The 21,251-nt window shown below is 40.1% G+C and overlaps 1 protein-coding gene across 14 annotated transcripts in view; it reads left to right on the top strand.

The window, feature by feature from the left end:
* Window positions 1-14,591, top strand: part of LOC135500296 (5'-AMP-activated protein kinase subunit gamma-2-like) — a 67,720-nt gene extending 53,129 nt beyond the window's left edge. For 12 of the 14 annotated variants that reach the window (XM_064791669.1, XM_064791670.1, XM_064791674.1 and 9 more), the window contains 10 exons: window positions 322-380; window positions 2,145-2,186; window positions 4,502-4,547; window positions 4,854-5,032; window positions 5,215-5,295; window positions 5,601-5,720; window positions 5,885-5,956; window positions 6,348-6,516; window positions 8,434-8,544; window positions 9,609-14,591. In XM_064791669.1, the coding sequence (XP_064647739.1) occupies window positions 322-380; window positions 2,145-2,186; window positions 4,502-4,547; window positions 4,854-5,032; window positions 5,215-5,295; window positions 5,601-5,720; window positions 5,885-5,956; window positions 6,348-6,516; window positions 8,434-8,544; window positions 9,609-9,634 (905 nt within the window). In that variant the 3' untranslated portion in view covers window positions 9,635-14,591. The remainder of the gene's footprint in view (window positions 1-321; window positions 381-2,144; window positions 2,187-4,501; window positions 4,548-4,853; window positions 5,033-5,214; window positions 5,296-5,600; window positions 5,721-5,884; window positions 5,957-6,347; window positions 6,517-8,433; window positions 8,545-9,608) is intronic. The other 2 variants (XM_064791665.1, XM_064791664.1) reach the window with 2 other exon arrangements.
* Window positions 14,592-21,251: the final 6,660 nt, after the last annotated feature.

The raw sequence follows: 21,251 nt of genomic DNA on the forward strand, positions 1-21,251 counted from the left end.
TGTGGCACAGATAATCACGTCTCGCAAGATTCATATCTTCGATGAGGAGGATTTGGGCACATTTTAGGGCCATTTTGTGCTTGTAAACACTGCTCTGTTGCCCTTGTAGTTGGACATTGCTCAAGCTCCCAAATGTGGCGGAGTCAGAAATGTGAAGTCAAGCTGAACATACTCAAATGTCATCGAGCAGGCACCAAAAGATAATGAAAGGTGGGCATATGTTGGATTATTTCTTGGGGTACTCGACACATGTGAAAGATTTTGTAGTTCTGTACCGGGGATAGTAACACTGATTTTCAAACTTGAGATTTCTACTTTCAGGGATGTTAACCATCACCGATTTTATCAACATTCTACAGAAGTATTACAAGTCTCCCATGGTACGTATATCTAACCCTAGGAAAAATCTAAACCTCATTTCACCCCTGACCTCAATCTCCAGTACATTCCTGTACACTAACAGTACAATATGCACTGGGGATTCTGACAAAGTTTGGCGGGATCTAGTTTAAGATTTGTATTGTAGTCTCTTGGTTCACTGTGTGGTCAAGGTGTTGTATATGTACTATATAGTCTTGAGTCCAATCATGAGAAAATAGCACTTGGATCGTTGGTGATTTACATAGAAAATGCAGCAATGTTATATTCCACCTGAAACTTTATAGTCTGAAGTAAGTTTCTGAAAATATTTACTTTGCCATGAGAACAAGCTGTTAGAAGTGAAATACTCAAAACGTTTCCTAGCAATTTCCTGCCATTTTCTCATGAAATGGACTTAGTCCCCAAAACGTTTATTTTCTGAAGCACATCACAATTTAGCTTGTTCCCTCAACTTGTTAATGCCAAATTCATTGTATATGCTTCAATAGATACTTCATCATTAAAAAAACTTCATCACCATCATATTACTTTCGTCAGAGGTACCCCTGATTTCATGAAATTTGACGAGAAATCTCTCCGATTTTCATTCAAAATTTATTTATTTATTCTTTCTGTTTCTTTCATCTACTTCTTTTATCTTCTCTCTGAAGTTGAAAAGGGATGAATCTATCTTAGAGAAGAGCAAGGGCCAGGCCAATCCTATCTAACGCAGTAACCCACCCCCCTCCTTCTTGGTAAAAAATATCACATGATCAAAGTTATATTGTTGTATTCCCGAAGGATCTGACACGCTCAGATCAACCGGCCAGAAATAAACACGATATGCGAGACATGAACTTCTAAAAATGTCAAGCTTTCATCTTTCGCACTTTTTACGGCGGATAATTCCCTTTTGGATAGATACAATATCGCCTCGCTCATTGTCCCTGAAGCAATGTTTCCGTCAGTGGCAGTAAGTCCAAGGTAATAATTTCCTAGTTTCGCAGCCAAAACCTGGGCTAGGCCAAGGGAAACCGATAGCCCCGGCTGTGACATGTTGTCATTTTGAAGTCGGACAATTCCATCTCATACCTAACTCCTTCTCACCCAGTTGATGTTGAACCCCCTAGCTTTTATTAAGACATCCTCAAGTTAAAATAACATATTAACAGTCATAAATTAGTAGTTCAAAGTTGTAGAACTTGGCATGTTTTGTTATTTAGAATGAATTGAGGTGCTAGGTTGACCGAGCCATTGAATCTTAATTTCGGTTTCATATCTTTAACGAACAGGGTATGTTGTGACTCACAGACAGACGATTTTTATCAAAGATTACCATATGTTGTCGCACACGCCTGATTGCCTTGTAAACAAGCAAGTAAGGTCGCATGTGGTAATCATTGCAGGTCGCTGCAATTGAAATTGTCTGTCTGTTTGTTGCTTTGGACCCTTGTAGATCCAAGCTCACTTAACTTAGCACCCGCAGTATATTGTAACATGTTTATCCTGTATGGTATGCGACACGTCACAACCTTGTCACGCCAGGTCAGGTTAGCCAAGGAGTTGCTTTGTCACGGGACGCACTGACAAATGAAGACAAACAATTCTGCTCAAAATTTAGCGGGAGAAAATCTTTTTTGATTACATGTCACTTTGGGGGCGAAAAATTGTGCACAGATTGTAATGTGTGAATCATATCTTGTGACAATTTGGCTTCGACGTTAACCGGGCCTTAAATGTCTGATACGACTGTATTAACTTGAACCACGCCATCTATGTGTCAGGGTGTGAATGATTCGCCAGCCAGCATGGCACGCAACCTCAAGGTAGGTTGGTCCCTCTTTGTTAATCTCTGTTTTTTCTTTCCTCCTTAACTCTTCCATACCCGAGGACGATTTTAGGTTGAATATTCAAGAAATTTTAAATCAAGCCCCCACCCATTTTTCTTTATGGACTCTTCTAAAACATTAACAAGAAGAGTCTATTCAGGAAATGGGGTGTTGGGGGGGGGGGGTAAAATGAAAGATTGCCTGCTGTACCAGGGGAGTGTAAATGTTAAGTGATGGTCTCTATATCCTCCGTCTCCAGTATTCTGGACACCCGGTGCACAGCAATCGTCCGCCGATATGAGAGTGTTAATCACTTGGTACAGACTTCCAGCAGCCAAAACAATGGCCTGGTTTATCTGCCTCGATTCTCAGTTGATTCATACCTTGGTAGCCATGGCAACGGTTTCCACGGCAACATCTATCCTTGTCTATTCTGCCTCCATGTGCAGAAGAAGTCCGCCCGCCACATAACATTGATGGATTGCTTTAATGAAATGTTTTCGTTCAGGGTATTAGTAACCTTGTGGGTGGAAGGGGCTGGGTTTGGTTTAAGCAAAGATTAAATTTTGTTATTTATTCATGTTGACCTTTAAGTAGCATTGTTGAGAATTCAGCTGTGGTACTTTCATTTCATTCATGAGACTTCTTTGAAGTTTGACCAAATGCTATAAAATGTAAACAGCACTTTCGGTGTTGTCATTGCTGCAGTAGGGGCATTTAAATTTAACCTAAGTGACGTGACCCATCCCGTTCCATAATGTCAATACTGCTGCTGGAAGTCCTTACCATGAGCTAAGGGAGCTGTTTTTGCTATCGGAATTGTTTGAAGCAGCATATACATGTATATTGTGGCATCACGCTTGTCGTGGCTATGCTGAATCCTTATAGAGATATGACCAACCTCGCCCCTAGTGCATACCTCTTTATAGTCTGTTAACTCTCTATAGTCCTGTGTGCCACTGGGATTGAGGTTGAGTCTATAGCATGTAAGATACCACACAAGAAGTTTTTCAGTAGTGTTATGTTTGAGGGTCTGGTATGTTTTTGGCGAGTGGGAGTCAAAAGAGATGTAGATACTGCTGTTTGGCTGAATGTCTATACCAGCTATGAAGTGTGCTAACCTTTGGTAATCAACACAATCAATTTTCAGGGCTCACAGTTACTGTTTTGTGGACAAGACGCCCTCTTTTTCATGTACATACAACTCGGGCAATGCCCATTGATCTACTTCAATGAACTGTTAGCCCTGAATCTCCTATGTCCTTCCCAGAAAATAATAATCCGACACCAACCTAGCTGCATGAAGGAATCTGTTGTGGTGGGTCCTTCTAATTCCCAACCAAAGCCATCAGAAACACAAAATCTTCAAATCAGTTTGAAACAAAACCTACAGTGTGTCCCGAAAAAGTACACTTCTAACATGTTTTTTTGGCACACTTAATTTCATCGAGTCTAACCTTGCATGAGCTTGAATAATTTTTTTTTTTTAATTCCTAGATCTTAATATTGTGCTTCATATTTTTAGTTTTTCAACCAGGAAATGTGCATGAAATTTGTACTGGCACAAAACAACAGTTTTAACCTTCGAAATTGCTCAAGAAAATCTGCAGGCAGCCTTGCAGTTTTAACCAATTTTGGCTTTGCTATTCGTTGAGTTTTCAAGTTTTTAAAATATCATGTTGAATTATAGTTAATTGATGGTTCTATAAGTCGTTTTGTCTCTTTTATTGAAAATATTTATCAGAAATAGAAGGGGTCCCTGCAGATCTTGCTTAGTCTCCTGCAATGTAGGTCTCCACCAATGCCGCTTGATACCTCCTGCGGGTTGCATCTCAAGTCTTGCAAATAACATGCCATCACCCATGGCAACCACTTCTAAAGCATAGTATAGTACAAGTAACTTACAGATGAATATCATTTTCATAACTTGTAGTATGAGCTCACTGTTCCAGAAATATCCTCAATAGCAAATACTTTCTCGAAACAGATCCTTCTCTATCATAGCTATTTCAGGAAATTACTCATTCCAATTTCGAAAAATTTCAATGGGCTTCTTCCTGATCAGCACCCCGAGTGGTGTAGCATGGTTGTTGGGATACAAAATGGCCGAGTTATGGGGTCAGACCTTGATATTTGCGACACTGCATGACTTCAAAATCAACCAAGACCAATGCCATTACTCGGCAAAGTATAACCACAAGAGGCCCTCCTCTGGGAAGAGGTGAATTGGTATAGTCACAAGGGCAAATGAGATAACGTTTATAAGATCTTCACAATCTGGTCTAACCGTCATAGTCGTTAATTTCTTTCAGGTTAAAATGGACGAACTAGAAGAACACAAGATTCAGACATGGAGAGGTACGTTGAAATGTCGTGAAATCTTGACTGATATGTTGCGATTGGTGCATTACTACACTGTTGCCATTTTGGAAAGCAATATAGGTATTGGCGTGTGTGCGTCAGTGCCCTGTTGTTTAAAAAAGAAATCGCCAGTTTATGGCCAGCTTAAGCAGGTTTATTGCCGAGTCGCGTCGCTTTATGGCTGACCTAATCTTGTTTGAGCTCTTTGAGTTTTCAGCCATTTGATCTGCAATAAGTGTGGAGTTGGCTGCCCAACAGGCGTAACCAAATTGGTAGTCATATTTCCCCCAAATTTGTTTTTAGAGGTGCTAAAGGACCACATGAAACCATTCATCTACATCAACCCCGAGGCTAGCCTGTACAGCGCCATCAAAACGCTGATTCACAAAAAGGTGCATCGACTGCCGGTCATCGACAAGTCAACGGGAAACGCCCTCTATGTTCTAACACACAAACGAATTCTGAGATTTTTATACCTATATGTGAGTATGTGTGTGGAGATTTTCATCATATGTAGTCCCACAGCCATGCCACTATTAGGGTGACACAGCACCAGTGACAAACCATCACCACAGTTTTCTTTCATAGGCAGGGCGGGTCAATGAGAACTGAGAACGTGGATTTTGTAATGTGCATTTGATAATTTTCTTCGACTTTGTTGCAGATGCACGAATTACCCAAGCCAGCCTTCATGAAGAAAACGCTCAAGGAGCTGAACATAGGCACATATGAAAACATTGCCACGGTGGGTGTTCTTGCCAGATTTCTTAGATTATCAACATTTTCATGAGCATTATAGCCTACAGTTTGGAAGTTAGTGTAAACATTGATGAATGTGAACAGCACCTCAATGTGTAAGCTCATCAATTCCTCTTTGTGGTGTTATGTTTGATAAAGATAAAAAGGACTGGATTCTGTTGTGCTGCTCACGATGGTCTACATGAACATGGTTCACAAAGATTTACCTGGACCGAGATGGTCTCCATTTTTTCAATTCCGAAACAAAGCGCTTGGAGACCCATTTCACTAATCATATCGTTCCATTTTCAGACGACTCCTGAAACGCCAGTGATTACAGCGCTGCACAAGTTTGTTGAACGACGGGTATCAGCCTTGCCTGTGATAAAAGATGGAAAAGTAGTCGACATATATGCAAAGTTTGACACTATTGTGAGTAGTCTTCTTGTACCAACCGGCGATCGAACTCTCAGATTAGAAGATAGATGTGAAATTGATGAAAAAAATTTAGGTTTAGGACGATCCGTGTATTCTTTCCCTCAGAGTGTGATGATTTCTGTCTGAATCCCCAGTTAGACATCTCTCCATCTTTCCAGGCATTGGCAGCAGAGAAGACCTACAACAACCTTGATATCACCATCAACCAGGCGTTACAACATAGAAGCAAAGTAAGTGATCGTTCAATTTTGCAATGAGCTCGATTAGTGAAATGGAATGCACAAAATGATTTTTTGATGGAAATACTGGAAGAAAAATGATTCTTTGATGGAAATTCTGGAAGGAAAATGATTTTTTGATGGAAATACTGGAAGAAAAATGATTTTTTGATGAAAATACTGGAAGAAAAATGATTTTTTTTTTTGATGGAAATACTGGAAGGAAAATGATTTTTTGATGGAAATACTGGAAGGAAAATGATTTTTTGATGGAAATACTGGGAGGAAAATGTTTTTTTGATGGAAATACTGGAAGAAAATTTGTGATATTGTGAAAACTTTGACATTTTAGACATTTTTGTGAAAATAGCAACTTAATAACAATCGCATTGTCTTTTTCCAGGAATTCGAAGGTGTTGTGAAGTGTCATACGACTGAGTCATTCGCCAGTGTCATGGAGCGTCTGGTGAAAGCCGAGGTCCATCGGTTGGTGATCGTCAACGAACAGGACGCCGTCGAGGGAATCGTGTCGCTCTCAGATATATTATCATTCTTAGTACTAAAACCGTCGGGTAGGTCATGTGACTAACGGTCATCGAAAGTGTTGTAGCTGAAGAGTTATTTTGATCTTTTGCGTTCTGTCGTGTCAGCGCCATGAGTATAAATTGAGCTTACAGTAGTGTTATTCCTGCATGGAATCTCTTTCCATTTTCCATTTTCCATTTTGCAGATTTTGCGAATAACTAATCATTTGCAAAAATGAAAATTACGAAAATTGGTATTGGTTTTTATTGTTTGATAGCTGAAACCATGCCAACAATCAAATAGAAATATTATGGTTTTAGCCAGCGGCTGCCAGCCTGATTAAAATGTTTTTTCTTGTAATTTATGTATGGCTGTGTTTTTTTTAATCTTATTTGCTTATTGGGGCCTCCAGCTGTTTTGATTTCATCTTAACCCTTTGGAGACTACACTGTATAAATACCCTCTATCTTCATGCAGTGTTTGCTTAGGGTAAATCAGTTAGTTTTCATCAGTGGATAGTTACAAAGTTTACTTCTTCAAAACGAGGAAATTCACAACAAGTAAAGTCAGTATACATCTGTGAGAGTGTCGTGGTTGCAATGAGTTGTGACACCATGTGCCATTGACCATTCCAATAATTCAAGTTTTTCACATCAGCGTCACTATCCTGAAATGTGGGTACAGGACAGGATGTCTTCTAACATCGTCATGTGCTGCTCTGTAATGTTGTTTGCAAAGGGTTAAGAGATGCTAGAAGCTTGTGGTGCTGGTGAAGTGGAATAAGGAGTTGACGTGTTGAGAAAACTTCGAACCTTGTATCATTGATACAATAAACTAGGTTGATAACTGCATGAAACTCACAGAGCATATTGTCGTAAATCGTCATACAGATCGAGCGCATGGCAAGATGCAAACAAAAAGAAGAGAACGGAGAGAAAATGAACCAGTTCTGCATGTTTTTTTGGGCCGTTATCCTCCATCCATTGATTGTCCTGCCCTCATCTGATGCTGCATGTTGCTTTGAAGCCACTGGGTTCCAAACCTACGTGTCCTACACAAACTCTCTCCATGAGTCGGGAAGATTTTACCCAATTCTGTATGTTGCTTGGGATCTGCTTCTGATCTAACACCAGTCAGATTACTCTAATTCAATTCAAATTCAGATATGATAACTTCAGCCTCTCTAACTCTGCATTAACTACACTACACTAATGGAGACCTTTGTCTCTGGTGACCTTCATGATTATTCAAGGTTGATTCTGTCCTTGACCTTTGTCTCTGGTGGCCTTCATAATAATTGACGGTGGCCATTTCATTGGTTGATTATCATCATTGGTGACCTGCCTGCACTAACCTTGCCACCTCTGACGTCTGTTAATGGTGGCACGGCCTTGACCTCAGTTGATATGCTCACTACTGTTGCACTGACCTTGGTTCATGGTGACCTTGCATGGTTGTAGGTGGCCTTTTCCTTGGTTGATTTGACTTCCATTTTGGTGATCTTCACCTTTGTAGGTCTAACCTGTCACTAACCCCCACCCCACTTGGCTATAGGCACTCACACTGCATCCCTAATATTCAAAATAGCTTGAATGTTAACCCACTGTATCTTAACCTCCCTTCATAACTGATGTCATCCAATCGGTCAGCGCACTTCAAAAAGCAGTTAGGGGTGAAACATAATTTTTGGAAGATACCTCTCCAGGTATATAATATTGACCATGGGTATCAAAAGCTCATATGAAGAGGCATCTATTTCAACTTTAGTTGGTAAATTTCTGTTGTAGTATCTGATGGTCATAGCTCAACTTGTGTGCAATTAACCCTTGTGGTTCTCTTCATACCTCTGGTTTGAATCGATTTCAATGGAAACTGTTACCTTCGATGACATCAGTTTCTGGTGCTTTAACCTCTACGGCTGAATATTGTCAAGATTTGCTCTAAGTTATCACTTTATGCAATAGATGGCGCCGAAGACCCAGAAACAGATGCAGTGATACGAAAGGTGTCGCTAAGCGTCCGGCCAAACCTTGCTACTTTGGACGAAGATCCAAAATGGATGCCGGTATTCAGAGGCAAGTCACTTGAACAAAAGGATTCAGTGCTTCGGATGTTTTTGAAAAAACTGTATCCACAAATCTTCCGTTGTATGATATCGCTATCCATGTCAAAGTTAGGGATAAAATCCATCTTGAAGTTTGTATCAAGTAATTGCAAGTAATGTAAAGTGATACAATTAAAGTCCCTACAGTGTAGAAAACAGTGTGTAGTACACATTAATGCACACACAGGCTATACATTTGCCAGGGTTTTAATTGTACCTCCTTACTTTATGTGTACATACTTGATACTTGTCTGAAGTTTTGGTCGTTATTCATTGGGAGCTTTAAGAGTGTAGATTCTTTCTCGGGTCCCCAGTTTCCTCCTGCATTTCATTAAATCACCCACTATCACTTTATTGAGCTTGATGTCCAAGATGACTTTTGGCTCTCAAAAATTTTTATTTTTCATGCTTTAACTCCCATTATCTGAAGCTCTGCTAATCCTCTTGTTTTTTGGTTGCCAAGGGACGTTTCTCTGTAGCGGTTGCCTTGGCAATATTGGTGTTCCTTTTCAATTAGAATCCGTTCTAGGCCCAAAAAGTAGTTGCAGGTTAAATGTTTATTTCTGGTTGCTAGGTAGTAAAATCGATTCTGGCGAGAAATTTTGATGTGTTCTGTGACCATACCTATCTGAGTACTTCGAATCTGATGATCTGGGCATAACACCAGTTGGTAAATAGTGTTACTTTCTTCAAGTAATCCGAAATAACCTAACAAGATTCCAAATAATTTTGCACGCAGTTTCTCTCTTCTCTCCCTATAGTTCCCACCATCAGTATGCCTTGTTTAATGTTTGCCCCTTCTGTTTCTGTCATCATAAATAACTTTTATGAATTCATAACAATCTTCTTCAAACATTATCTAAAATAACTTCCTGTCCTATAAATCTAACCTACCCCCTTCACATAGTTATCTCATGACAAAAATCGTTCATATATTCAGGTTGGTTGAATTTGAATGCTTGTTGAACATTATGCATGTCATATTATGATGTTTGAAGACGTCTTTGATTATTCTGATTTTCCCCCCTCTTTCAGGTGAAGAGCAGGAAGTCCAGACATGACGACTGCCAACAGAGATGCCACGGATGAACGTACCTTAACCATATACAATGACATCCCATAACAGGCCACGTCAGATGATAAGCTGATGTGGATAGGGATGCCTAGATTTGAGGTTGAAAACCACGATCGAACCTTGAGTCCTAATCAGTGGATACGATTCTATTACGAGGACTTGCAAGATGTACCTCTGCTACGTTGTGTAGCTCTCGATGGATACAAATCTTTTACGAGGACTGTACCACAGACCTATTTTGTGTAGCTGTGGTATTTTGCAAGATTTACCTGTGAAACTTGGCGCACCGGTCGCATTTGATTCATCGATTACGCACTATTTACAGACTGTGTGAATGAACGAGTAGTGAAAGATGTACCTTGACCGCAGTGATGGATGAGCTAAGGCCACGTCTTTGGCTATCAAGATGTACCACAGACGCGGACGTGGAGCATGATGCCCGTCCGAGATGAGAGGAATACTAGATATCAGGATTGTAGGGTAGTCATTTGACTAGATGGTAGTCATATGATCAAATGAAGTCGAGATAGGATAAGTGGTCAGAATCCGACTCCTGTCTTAACGTGGGTAGTTGTAAATAGTGGAATATTTTGCATGGAGAGGTATATTTTGTAAATTGGCAAAAAGTGTATGTTTCATATGATGATAAGGAAGGAAGACAATTCAAATTCGGAATGATAAAAAGTGATTATTATCCTGGGTATGCCCATTGACTGTAAGTGATGGGTTGTATGGCTTACACCCAGACAGTCATCTAGGAACACTCTCCGATGACTGAGGGACTCAAATGTACAGACAATAGTAGAGTGCAGACACTGAACATTTTAATTTTTTTAGCTTTGTAAATACGTTCGAACCTGGTGTTTATTCCTTAGTCAGGGGATTGGAATTTAGAATTGACAATCGTCAGAGGTGCCGGAGGTCACACTAAAATCCTCTGTAGATGATAGTATGAAAATCTATCCACAGACGTTTAAACTCAATTCAAAACAACCTCCTCTCTCGAAATCTTGGTTACGACTATGGTTTTCGTGGTGTAGTAGAGAGACATTGAATCGGACATTTTAACCAGTGTTGAGACTGGATCAGACTTGAACAGGGTGATTTGGACAATCTACACATTCTTTGCTTTCAAATTCAAAATTTGCATGTACTACCTGGATGTGGTACACGGGAACTAAGGGACGATGAACTACAGAGTATTTGGAGTTTGACTATGAGTGCATGGGCATTTGTACGCCAGTAAACAGAAAGTGTTCAGAATTGATGCGTTAAAAATTGATCACTTTCAAAAAGTGTTTTCCATTTGTGCCATGCAGTGGGGAGACAGACTAGAATGCCATTTGGCGTTTCTGTTAGGATTATTTGCGGTGCCGGAATAGGTGTAAAATGCCATGGGGGATTTGGCAGAATACTACCTGATATCAGTGTGGGTACAGTGGTTTGGCCTACAAATTGGACTTGGGTTTTTACTTTTGGTTATTTCCTTGCCAGTTTTGGGAGCTCCAAAGTTTGTCAACAAACATGTCGCAGATATCATACCTTGTGCAGGACAGATTTCTTCAAGTGTAAATCAGAAGACTTGTAGTGAATTTTTCTTGAATATGGGGTTAAGTAAGCAGTGATGTGTTTTGATGAGTTTTCAGCCATATGGTTGAAATAATTTACTGGATAGCAGTAATGGGAAAAGAATACATGTAAAAATATATATACTCAGTACATGAAATGTACATGACATGTACATAGGTATCTCTTGTACATAGGTGAGCTAAATTCAGGTGTCATTCAAACAAAATCACTCAAGCTGCAGACTAATCCTAAATTAGTCCATTTGACACACATAGAAGATGCATGAACGCAGATAAACTGTGAACATGTACAAATTGGTCGATTTGGGATTTGTGTGCGGTTAGTTCTAGATATATATTAGTAAAAGAGTGTGGTATCTTAGTACGCAGTGCTAGTAAATGTAATTAATTAGCTGCAAAAGAGTCTGGTTGGGCAGGGTAAGTGACAGAAGTACTCACCTTTCACTTTTATAAGATCAATAGAAAATGTTTTTCGGCCCTCTTCATTGATTTTCAACATGAATAAATTGGGTTAAGATTATTACCAGGCCAAATGTTCATGTGGAATCAACCAACTATAAGGGTGGTGGTCACCAATGCACTACTGTTCATACCAGTGGAGGGGGTGTTCATGCCTTAAATTGACTGACCTTATAAAGGTGGAAAGGGAGTACAGGGTCCTGTTTTCGAAAGAAGTTTGTCACTTACTTTGTGTTTACTTTACCTTTGTGGTCAAGGTGCACTTTCTCGTCGATTTTCAAAGTGCTGATTGAAATTTTTTAAGTTGAATCTGGGAGGTATATGGCTCCGAAACTGATGCTGTATGTGTCCAATAGTTGACTGCAGTGTCTCCATCTGACATTGACCAAAAGAACGAAACTAGTTCCGATTTTATCTGGCACTTGTACTAGTGTAAACAACTGCTATTGGTATTGTGTTATGATCCAAGATCAAATATGATAGGCGACGCTCAATCAGAACATCTGCCCAGGTGAATCTACAAATGCGCGCTCATCTATCACCAAATCTGAACTTAAATGACTCTCTCTGTCAATAGACTGCCTGTAATGAAATGTTGGATGATTGAAGTGATGGGGTTCTTAATCGTGGTTCATGTTTCCTTGTAATATTCATGATTTTCTTAAACAAAGTCTGCATATTGGCTGCGACAATAAGTCACATCTACTAAACATGTTCAACAGAAATTTCAAGGAGTACTATGTAATTCGGAAAGAAAGTGCCACTCTTGACCTCAATGTACTAAATGGGCTGTACAGTTCAACATGTTGGTAATTTCTTTATTGGTTAAACAGTGCTTTTTCTGTGCACATGAGATATGGCATCTCAACTTGATCATTCTGTACATTTGTATAGCTTCCTGTACATCAGTGTTAGTTGATTTCAACCTCGGGGAAAACTTGGGGTTTGAGGTCCTTGTTCTGTTAGGCTGTTATTCAATTTCTTGTCATCCTGTGAGATATTTTGAGGCAGTTGTAATAAAGTTCGCTTTTGAGTTCAAAATTTGCTGGGGACTTTGTAAAGTGTGAAATTTTTATTTTGGCGGCCTACGGGTTAAATTCAAGATGGCGTCCCAAGATGGCCACCATCGCACATAATTGGCCATAACTCGCCACATTTTTGATGAGTATGGAGAGAAAAAATGCCTTTTTTCCTGATATTAGGTTGTGTGATTAGTAGACCGGTGAATATGTTTGGCTATTAGTTAATCATAGATTTAAAGGGGCATTATGTTCTGCCAAGAGTAATTTTTGTAATTTAATTTTGTGAAATAGTGATTTATATGTAAAATGTACATAAGTGTACAAGTTTACATTAACTAGTTACCACGGTTATAGAAATGTAAATAGAAAGTGTAAATATCTCTGCCGACATGGGTGGGGACTACATATTGTATAATGGGACTTTAGAATATTGTAGGAAATTTGGACTTGAGTATTTTAGAAAATACTGCTAGATTTATTTTTCAGTCCAGGTGTAAATAGCATTCATGTTAATGTGCATTGTTTGTTTGTTTGTTGTGTTGTTATGGCGATGGGGAATCGTTTAGACAGTTCACGGCACCTGGATGGGATCTTGTTAAAACAGTTTCATACTTGTCGCAAATTATGACAGTTTTCACCTCGAAGTTGGGCGACTCAGAATTGGCATGTCCAATATAAAACTCTATTTTGAATACCAACTGCCAACATGCTAAACAAACGGAGAAATGGACTGGGACTGGAAGTAGCTGTTACATCAAATTCATTAAAGAGTGGCAGTGGGTGTCACTTGCACAGTCCACCTCTGGAGGTAACCCCTGTTCATCTTTCTATCTGTCAAAGCCTGATTGTCTCGACAGAGACTGAATGAGATAATCAGTATTTCCTGTCTGTCATGGGATGTTTCATTAGATGTAAGAGCAAAATTTGTGTTTCACCCTTGTGAGCTGTGGTGAGATCTAAAGCAATTCAATGGGTTCAACCCATTCTCAACAGATCAGTACTAAGTGTGCTGTGACTTTTGACCATATGACAAGCAGAAAATTGCGAGATGATGCATTCCATAAAGGCTTCGCAATACCCATCATCTCATATTGGCCCTCTACCAGCCTGATTGGGAACTGATCTACTTTCAATGTTCAAACCCTTTAACTGCTGTCTGTCTAACTCAGGGATTACCTGCCGGCTACATCTCAACTTAACATATTCTATAGTAACCTTGCCCTTAATATACATTGGTAGGCCGACCACTATTTTGGATTTAAGATGACTTTGGTAATTTTTTTACTGTCAGCAGTTGTCCTGCATTTCTGAAATTATTCAAGTGCATGTGCAGTAATATGAATTTCTAACAAGTGCTTCTATTCTTACAACCCACAGTTATGCAAAGTCAAGGGTAATTCGTATCAATATTATATCAGTATGTAAAGCCTTGTTTGGAGAATATGTTAGAAGTGCTGTAAGCCCCCATTTCATTTGGAGTTAAAGGTGAAAAAAGTCTATATTTTACTGGCAGAATTCAGTAAAGGTGTTCCCCTTCTGAATATTTCTGCCATATTCTTTGCCTGATTTATCAAAAGCACTATGCTCATTTTATAAACCACTAGAATTGCCTTTTAGAAAGATATGGTGGTTGAACCTCCCATGTTAATGCCTGTAGTACAGGATCAACTTTTCATTCCATTTTCTGAAAATGCAGATTCAGGGCTTGTAGCTTTAAAGTATGGCCCATGATAGGCATATTCAGAAAATTGGATGAATGTTTCATCACATACCTATTCCATTTGAAGAACTATTGCCCAGGCGTCTTTGTCTGGGTTGCTTGTTATGATAATCTTCAATCAAAGAAATAAAACCTGTAGCTTTGCAATAGAAATTGACGTCTTTTCTTTTATTGCTTTGTCTGCCCTCAGCCTTGACGGGTTAACGATGCAGCACTTCAATGCTATTTATGAACCGCAGGTGTGGTTCCATGATGGTATCTTCCCAATCAGGAGAATATGCATCCCACGTTTAAATGACAGCTTTTAGATGTGTGAAATTTATTCAAAAATATTGATACATTCGTCAAACAGCACCTATGAGAATGTTTGCTGTCACCTGGCCCTAACTAATGCCATGTGTTGACACTTGGCTTATGGTTCATGAACATTTTATGCATGTTGTTTACTTCATCCACAGACAGTGGCCTGTGATTGGTCTAGTACTGTCCCCCCATGTGGCGCAAAAGCGGGTAATAAAGGGGTATATTGTGTTACAGCGAAAATATAAGACGCCAAGAGGAAATAATGCCCCCCCCCATGCGCACTTTAAGCTTGGAGAAACCAGCCTATTCCAGTGGCTGTCCCGAGTTGACAAAAGTTATTTCTGAAGAACACAGTCATCCCTAGCAGATATACAACACAGGGCCACGGAATGAATCCGTGGGACATATGAGTTTGTCCTGGTAGGCCCACCTAATACACAAGAAAACCAACTTGTTCCGATCAGAACATCATCTGGATACTTCAATCGCCGGACAGGAACAAACAACACTTGATGAAACAATGCCGATTCATTTATCATGAAACACTAATCAATTAAAGAACAATTGTTTGCATATCCAACACTTGATGTAACAATGGCGGATCATTTGTTATTAACATGGTAGACTAATCAAAAAACACTTGGGTAAACAATTTGTCTTGATGACGAACAGCAAGGATTGGTGGCACATGAAACTAATCAAGGAACACCTAGGTAAACAATGCCAGATATCAAACCAAAAGGTCTGGTGGCACATGAAACTAATCAAAGAACACTTAGGTAAACAATGCCAGATATCAAACCAAAAGGTCTGGTGGCACATGAAACTAATCAAAGAACACTTAGGTAAACAATGCCAGATATCAAACAACAAGGATTGGTGGCACATGAAACTAATCGAATAACACCTAGGTAAACAATGCCAGATATCAAACCAAAAGGTCTGGTGGCACATGAAACTAATCAAGGAATACCTAGGTAAACAATGCCAGATATCAAACAACAAGGTCTGGTGGCACATGAAACTAATCAAAGAATACTTAGGTAAACAATGCCAGATATCAAACAACAAGGTCTGGTGGCACATGAAACTAATCAAATAACACTTAGGTAGACAATGCCAGATATCAAACCAAAAGGTCTGATGGCACATGAAACTAATCAAATAACACTTAGGTAAACAATGCCAGATATCAAACCAAAAGGTCTGGTGGCACATGAAACTAATCAAATAACACTTAGGTAAACAATGCCAGATATCAAACCAAAAGGTCTGATGGCACATGAAACTAATCAAATAACACTTAGGTAGACAATGCCAGATATCAAACCAAAAGGTCTGATGGCACATGAAACTAATCAAATAACACTTAGGTAAACAATGCCAGATATCAAACCAAAAGGTCTGGTGGCACATGAAACTAATCAAAGAATTCTTAGGTAAACAAGCAACGAACAAGCAACAAGGACTGGCGGCACATACACATGAAACTAATCAAACAACAATTTGTTTATAAGCCATATCAAGAAACAATTTTTTTCCAGTAACGACTGGGGTAAAAGATAGAGATTGCACATGAAACTAATCAAACAACATTAACGACAACGACAACGAACACAGCCTGCCCATACCTGGTATACCGACAGCAATGAGTCTAATGAACCAAATCTAATTAAAATAATAAAGCGATGACACACGCTCCAAACATAAAGATGATTGAAATACCGCGGCTTCATGCCCTACCAGCTGATTGCAAATCAATAGAATGCACGAGGCAGACGATACAACAAAATATTGATCCTCCTGGCAGAGAGTTTGAAATGAAGAGTAAACATAGAAACAATGTATGAAATTTCAACGGAATAAAAGCTAATTAACTATTTATTGGTTTGTCAAGTTTTCACGAACATACCAACTCAAACGGAACTTATCGTTCTGCTGTCTTCTGGAAGACTGGATAACTTGTCTCCAGGATGTACCTTCAATGTATCATTTCATCTGGATGAGTCTTCTACCGTCCTCCGGTCATCCGCTTGAGATCCTGCCCTTCTTCAACCCACAGCCTCGTGCCGTCCTCCAACCGTCTAGAGATCCTGTCGCCTTGATGTACCCTCAATAGTCCTCCAACGATTTGGACATCTTGTCTCCAGGATGTGCCTTCAACATGCAGCCTTTTCTCGCACTCCAACCACCTGTACGTTGTCTCGCCAGATAATGCCTTTAGTCAGTATCGACCGTGTCGCTAGGATGTTCCTTCATTGACAGTCACTTGAAGATCCTGTCTTCAGCATGAACCGCCATTTTAAAACTTTCCACACTCATCCAGCCGCTAGATACACATTTTCTCAATAGCTTCAGTCACATGGAGACCAAGGCTTCAGGATGTACCCTGTCAAGTTTTCATGAACAGACCAACTCAAACGGAACTCATCGTTCTGCTGTCTTCTAGAAGACTGGATTACCTGTCTCCAGGATGTACCTTCAATGTATCCATCTATACAGATGGATGAACCGCCATTCTAAAACTTTCCACACTCATCCAGCCGCTAGAGACACACTTTCTCAATAGCTTCAGTCACATAGAGACCAAGTCTTCAGGATGTACCGCCATTCTACAACTTTCTACAATCATCCAGCCCCTGGAGTTACGGTGATATAAATAAAGACTAGCAAATGCTTTTATCTAAAACTTTATGTACATTTACACTAGGCCTTTCTGTACAGAATTGAAGTAAAAGCATTTGCTAGTCTTTATTCATATCGCCGTCGTCAGGATGAACCGCCCTTCTAAAACTTTCTACAAGCCATGCCAGCAGCCGCTGGAGATGGAGTTTCTCAATGGATTCAGGCACATGGAGACTCCCCATGTGACTCTCCATCCAGGCGCTCGAGATACATTTTTTTTCAATAGGATAAATTTCATTACTACATTTAATACATTGAGCTTACTCTTCAAACTTTCCAATTGCGAAAATGATAATACCATCGCACACTTAAAAAACTGACTGTACCATATGTTGTGAATTGACCACATTTTCATTACAAATTATCAGCGCGTTATCTCCACTTTCCAGTCCTATCTCACTGTATTATATCTACCGATGATAAATCGCAAAATCAATAAAAATAACGCAGATGGACTTCAACAAATATGGACTCAGTTGTTGAAGTCCCAGGCCTTGGTGTGAACACACATAAACTCGAAAGGGAAGCTTCACTCGCAACGGATATTGCCATCGACCGATTCCCAGCGACTCAATCCAACTTGCACATGCAATCATGCGCGCGTTACTAATTTGATAAAGGCCGCCATGGTCATCGCGAAATTTGAAACAAAGAGAAAAGGATTATTATTTTGTTTCTGTTGTTTTTCATTTGTCTTCATCAAGGCCAGACATTATAGTCCGGATGCGACTCTGGTTTATTCGGAAACGACGAAACTTTTTTCTTTGACACGAGGGTCATAACTTAATTACACTGAGACTTAGACTTAATTAGATGATGACTAAGAGAGACGCTCGTACATACTCATTTATGAACGGTTTTCGTCAAAGTCCTCATTTACTCAAGGCACAACCTGTGTGAAGACAATATTGTGTAGACGGATGTGTCGGGTTGTGTGGCGTAGGCCCAAAAGATGATTCTTTCCGTTTTTGAATAAAGCGAATATTTCGCGATATAATTCCGGTCACAACCTGCGTAAGACAGGGTTCGAAGACAATTCGTCCCCGTGGACAATAATGTCCGGGGATGGATAAGACTGGTTCTTTTTATAGAGACAAGGAATCTACATTCTACTTTAACAGAATGTCTGCACATCAGGTACCGTTACTTTGCCAGAAATGTGGTGAACAAAATATCGATGGACTTTCCCTCTAGGGTGATAGGACAACCACGTTTTCCCCTCCAAGGCCAGTGCACACGTGTTGTGGCTTGCGGAATCAATACGCGAAGCGCTTTTAATAAAGTGATATTGTGTAAATTTGTGCTTCTCCTCTAGCATGAAACTAAATGGGATTAAGGACGCTGAAACCTGAGACAAAACACCTGGTAAGCCTGTGGCCCTGGGTGGACGTGGACTCGAATCCATCGAAGACAATCATGATAATTTCATTATGAATGTTTGGAGAAGAGGCCTTGATGGGTAACTATTGACGTTGTGACTTGCTAGTAATTGCATTGAGCGAAAGACCACACAAAACATGACATCGTATTGACTGTCCAGTTATTGTTTTGAACCAATAAAATGATATATAATGTTGGCATCGTGGAAGCCGTTCGTCTTCGGTGATTTTGTCTTAACTGTGAGAACTGTTCGTCTCGTAGTTTCGTCTTTCTCATGATGATAGGTAGGTTTAGAAACCCCTCCGAAGAGCTACACACGACGTTTTTCGCAATTCATAATTAGAAACAGCTGCGAAACCTTCCTTCTGCCTCCAGATCAGTCGAAGTAGGGTCGATTTCCCTGTCCACATCACATTGATTGTGACAGGTTGTGACAAGGACAAAACGATTATTTACGTTTCAGGCCTGAAATAACACTATATAGATTTGAATAGGAGCATGTTAATATTCATACGTCTCATCACCTGTTGGTCTCTGAAGCTGCTCAATAATGATGATAATTAGATGATTACCAACGACATGTATTCAGTCTGCTTTTATGATGTCCTCTCCTACGACAGAACACCTGTTGAAAATGTTGAAACACGCCAAGGAAGAGTCAGCGGAATCGTTGAAATGATGGTTTGGAATAATTCTAAAGTCCAGCACAGTTCCTCCGTGGGACATAGCTCTATCTGTATTGCCCCCTCCCCCTCCCCTGACGAAAGTTTGTGTTCTGGTAGGACACAGAATCGTTTCATTCAAGGGATGTTCTATAACTAGCGCCCGAGGCAGCCCGTTGTTTTATTGTGAGAGGGACGAAGCCAAAACCACTACGAAGCTACGGATCGTATCTATAACTTTGATTTCAAAGACATGAAAACTGTGAGTTGTGGTCCATGAGGACGTGAAGCGGACATAAAAAGACAGACTGGCTGAAATATTCGCCATCTATATCAGGGTCCACTACAGGAGCCTGTTGCAGTAAACCTTGACCCCAAAAAACTACAGAGACAGAATAGAAAATAGATCGTCACTCTCGGAGTGCTACTTTGTCCTCAAAACCAGAAGTCTTCTCTATGATCCTTTTCCTTATGTTCTCATACGAAGACACGAGACATACGTTGTGCCTGGTTGTGACTACGCAGAAGAGACGAGTCAAAGCCCTTCTCAGCAAGCTAGAGATAATTGCTCACTTGCCTAGCATTTATTGAAATAATCTGATGCCATAAACCAATTCGAAGCAGCCCATGAAGACTTGTGCATTTGGCTAAAACATTTGGCAACAGCCTTTGGTCGCCGTTCATTTTAGACGTATTGGCACACCCAGGCCAATCTCACAATGTGAAATGTTGAAAGTCATGACACAGTTCATACAGTACACTTATGATATCGTTGTCAGGACCCATTAATGAGTTATAATAGACTTTCAGTAATGGGCAACATACCAACACTTTTATATTATCGCCACCGGCACGTCCGAAAATGGCCATGTGTCGCGAGGGCTTTTGTCAACAACGTCTCCCTTATCAAAATCAATATCAATCGCGACGGAGGCCGCTGAAGTGTGGAATAATCTCAAAATACGGTAGTTAGTTGATTTTCAGACGCACGTGGAGCGTTCTCAAACGACAGCACGTGGCAAACCCACCTGTTGCGCCGCCTTGCGCAGGACCGGTCCGCCTTTTAAACGAACCCGGCTCGTTCGGAGCACATTCAGGCGACAGACGACGAAACGGAACGTGCGCAACAACATTAGAGCAGACGACATCATATCACGTGGTCAGAAACCAAGGAGACAATGTGGCACAGTCCTAAATTTTGGAAGGTGGTAATTTGTGACGATTCATTCCAAGGACTTTGTTTCGACATGATTTCCTATTTTCTTTACTGAACAGTTCAAATTACAACTCTTTTGTGAATTTAGAACTGTGCCATATGTTGTGAGACGGAACAGCCAACACCTGCTATATCTTGATATGTGCTGTGGCGATTGCTGGTTGAAAACGAAAGACTTCTGATGAAAATGTTATACATTTCTTCAAAATATTCGTCGAAAACAAAATTCTGCCGGACCAAAGTACGTTTGAGGTGTTCAACCTGACTGCAGTGTTGGAAGTCGGCACATCCTAATACAGCGAATGCGAAGACAGCGCCGTGTTCCATATGGAATGGGGGAACGCCCAGTCAGTGGGCCATCATCAGTCAGGTAAGTTTTAATTTCTTCATAATTATAATCATCTCATTTCTATTCCAGAACGGTTTTGGTTCAATTTACAATCTTTTGACAACACTGCTTAAATCTGTTTAGATGTCGACCGTGCAAAGACATAGTTTCGTTTTCGACATTGTGATAGCACTTTCGGCTATTCTCGCCATTTCTTAATACCGATCGTAAAGACAAAA

The sequence above is a fragment of the Lineus longissimus genome, chromosome 16, assembly GCF_910592395.1.
Source record: "Lineus longissimus chromosome 16, tnLinLong1.2, whole genome shotgun sequence".
In the NCBI taxonomy this organism is placed as follows: Eukaryota; Metazoa; Nemertea; class Pilidiophora; order Heteronemertea; family Lineidae; genus Lineus; species Lineus longissimus.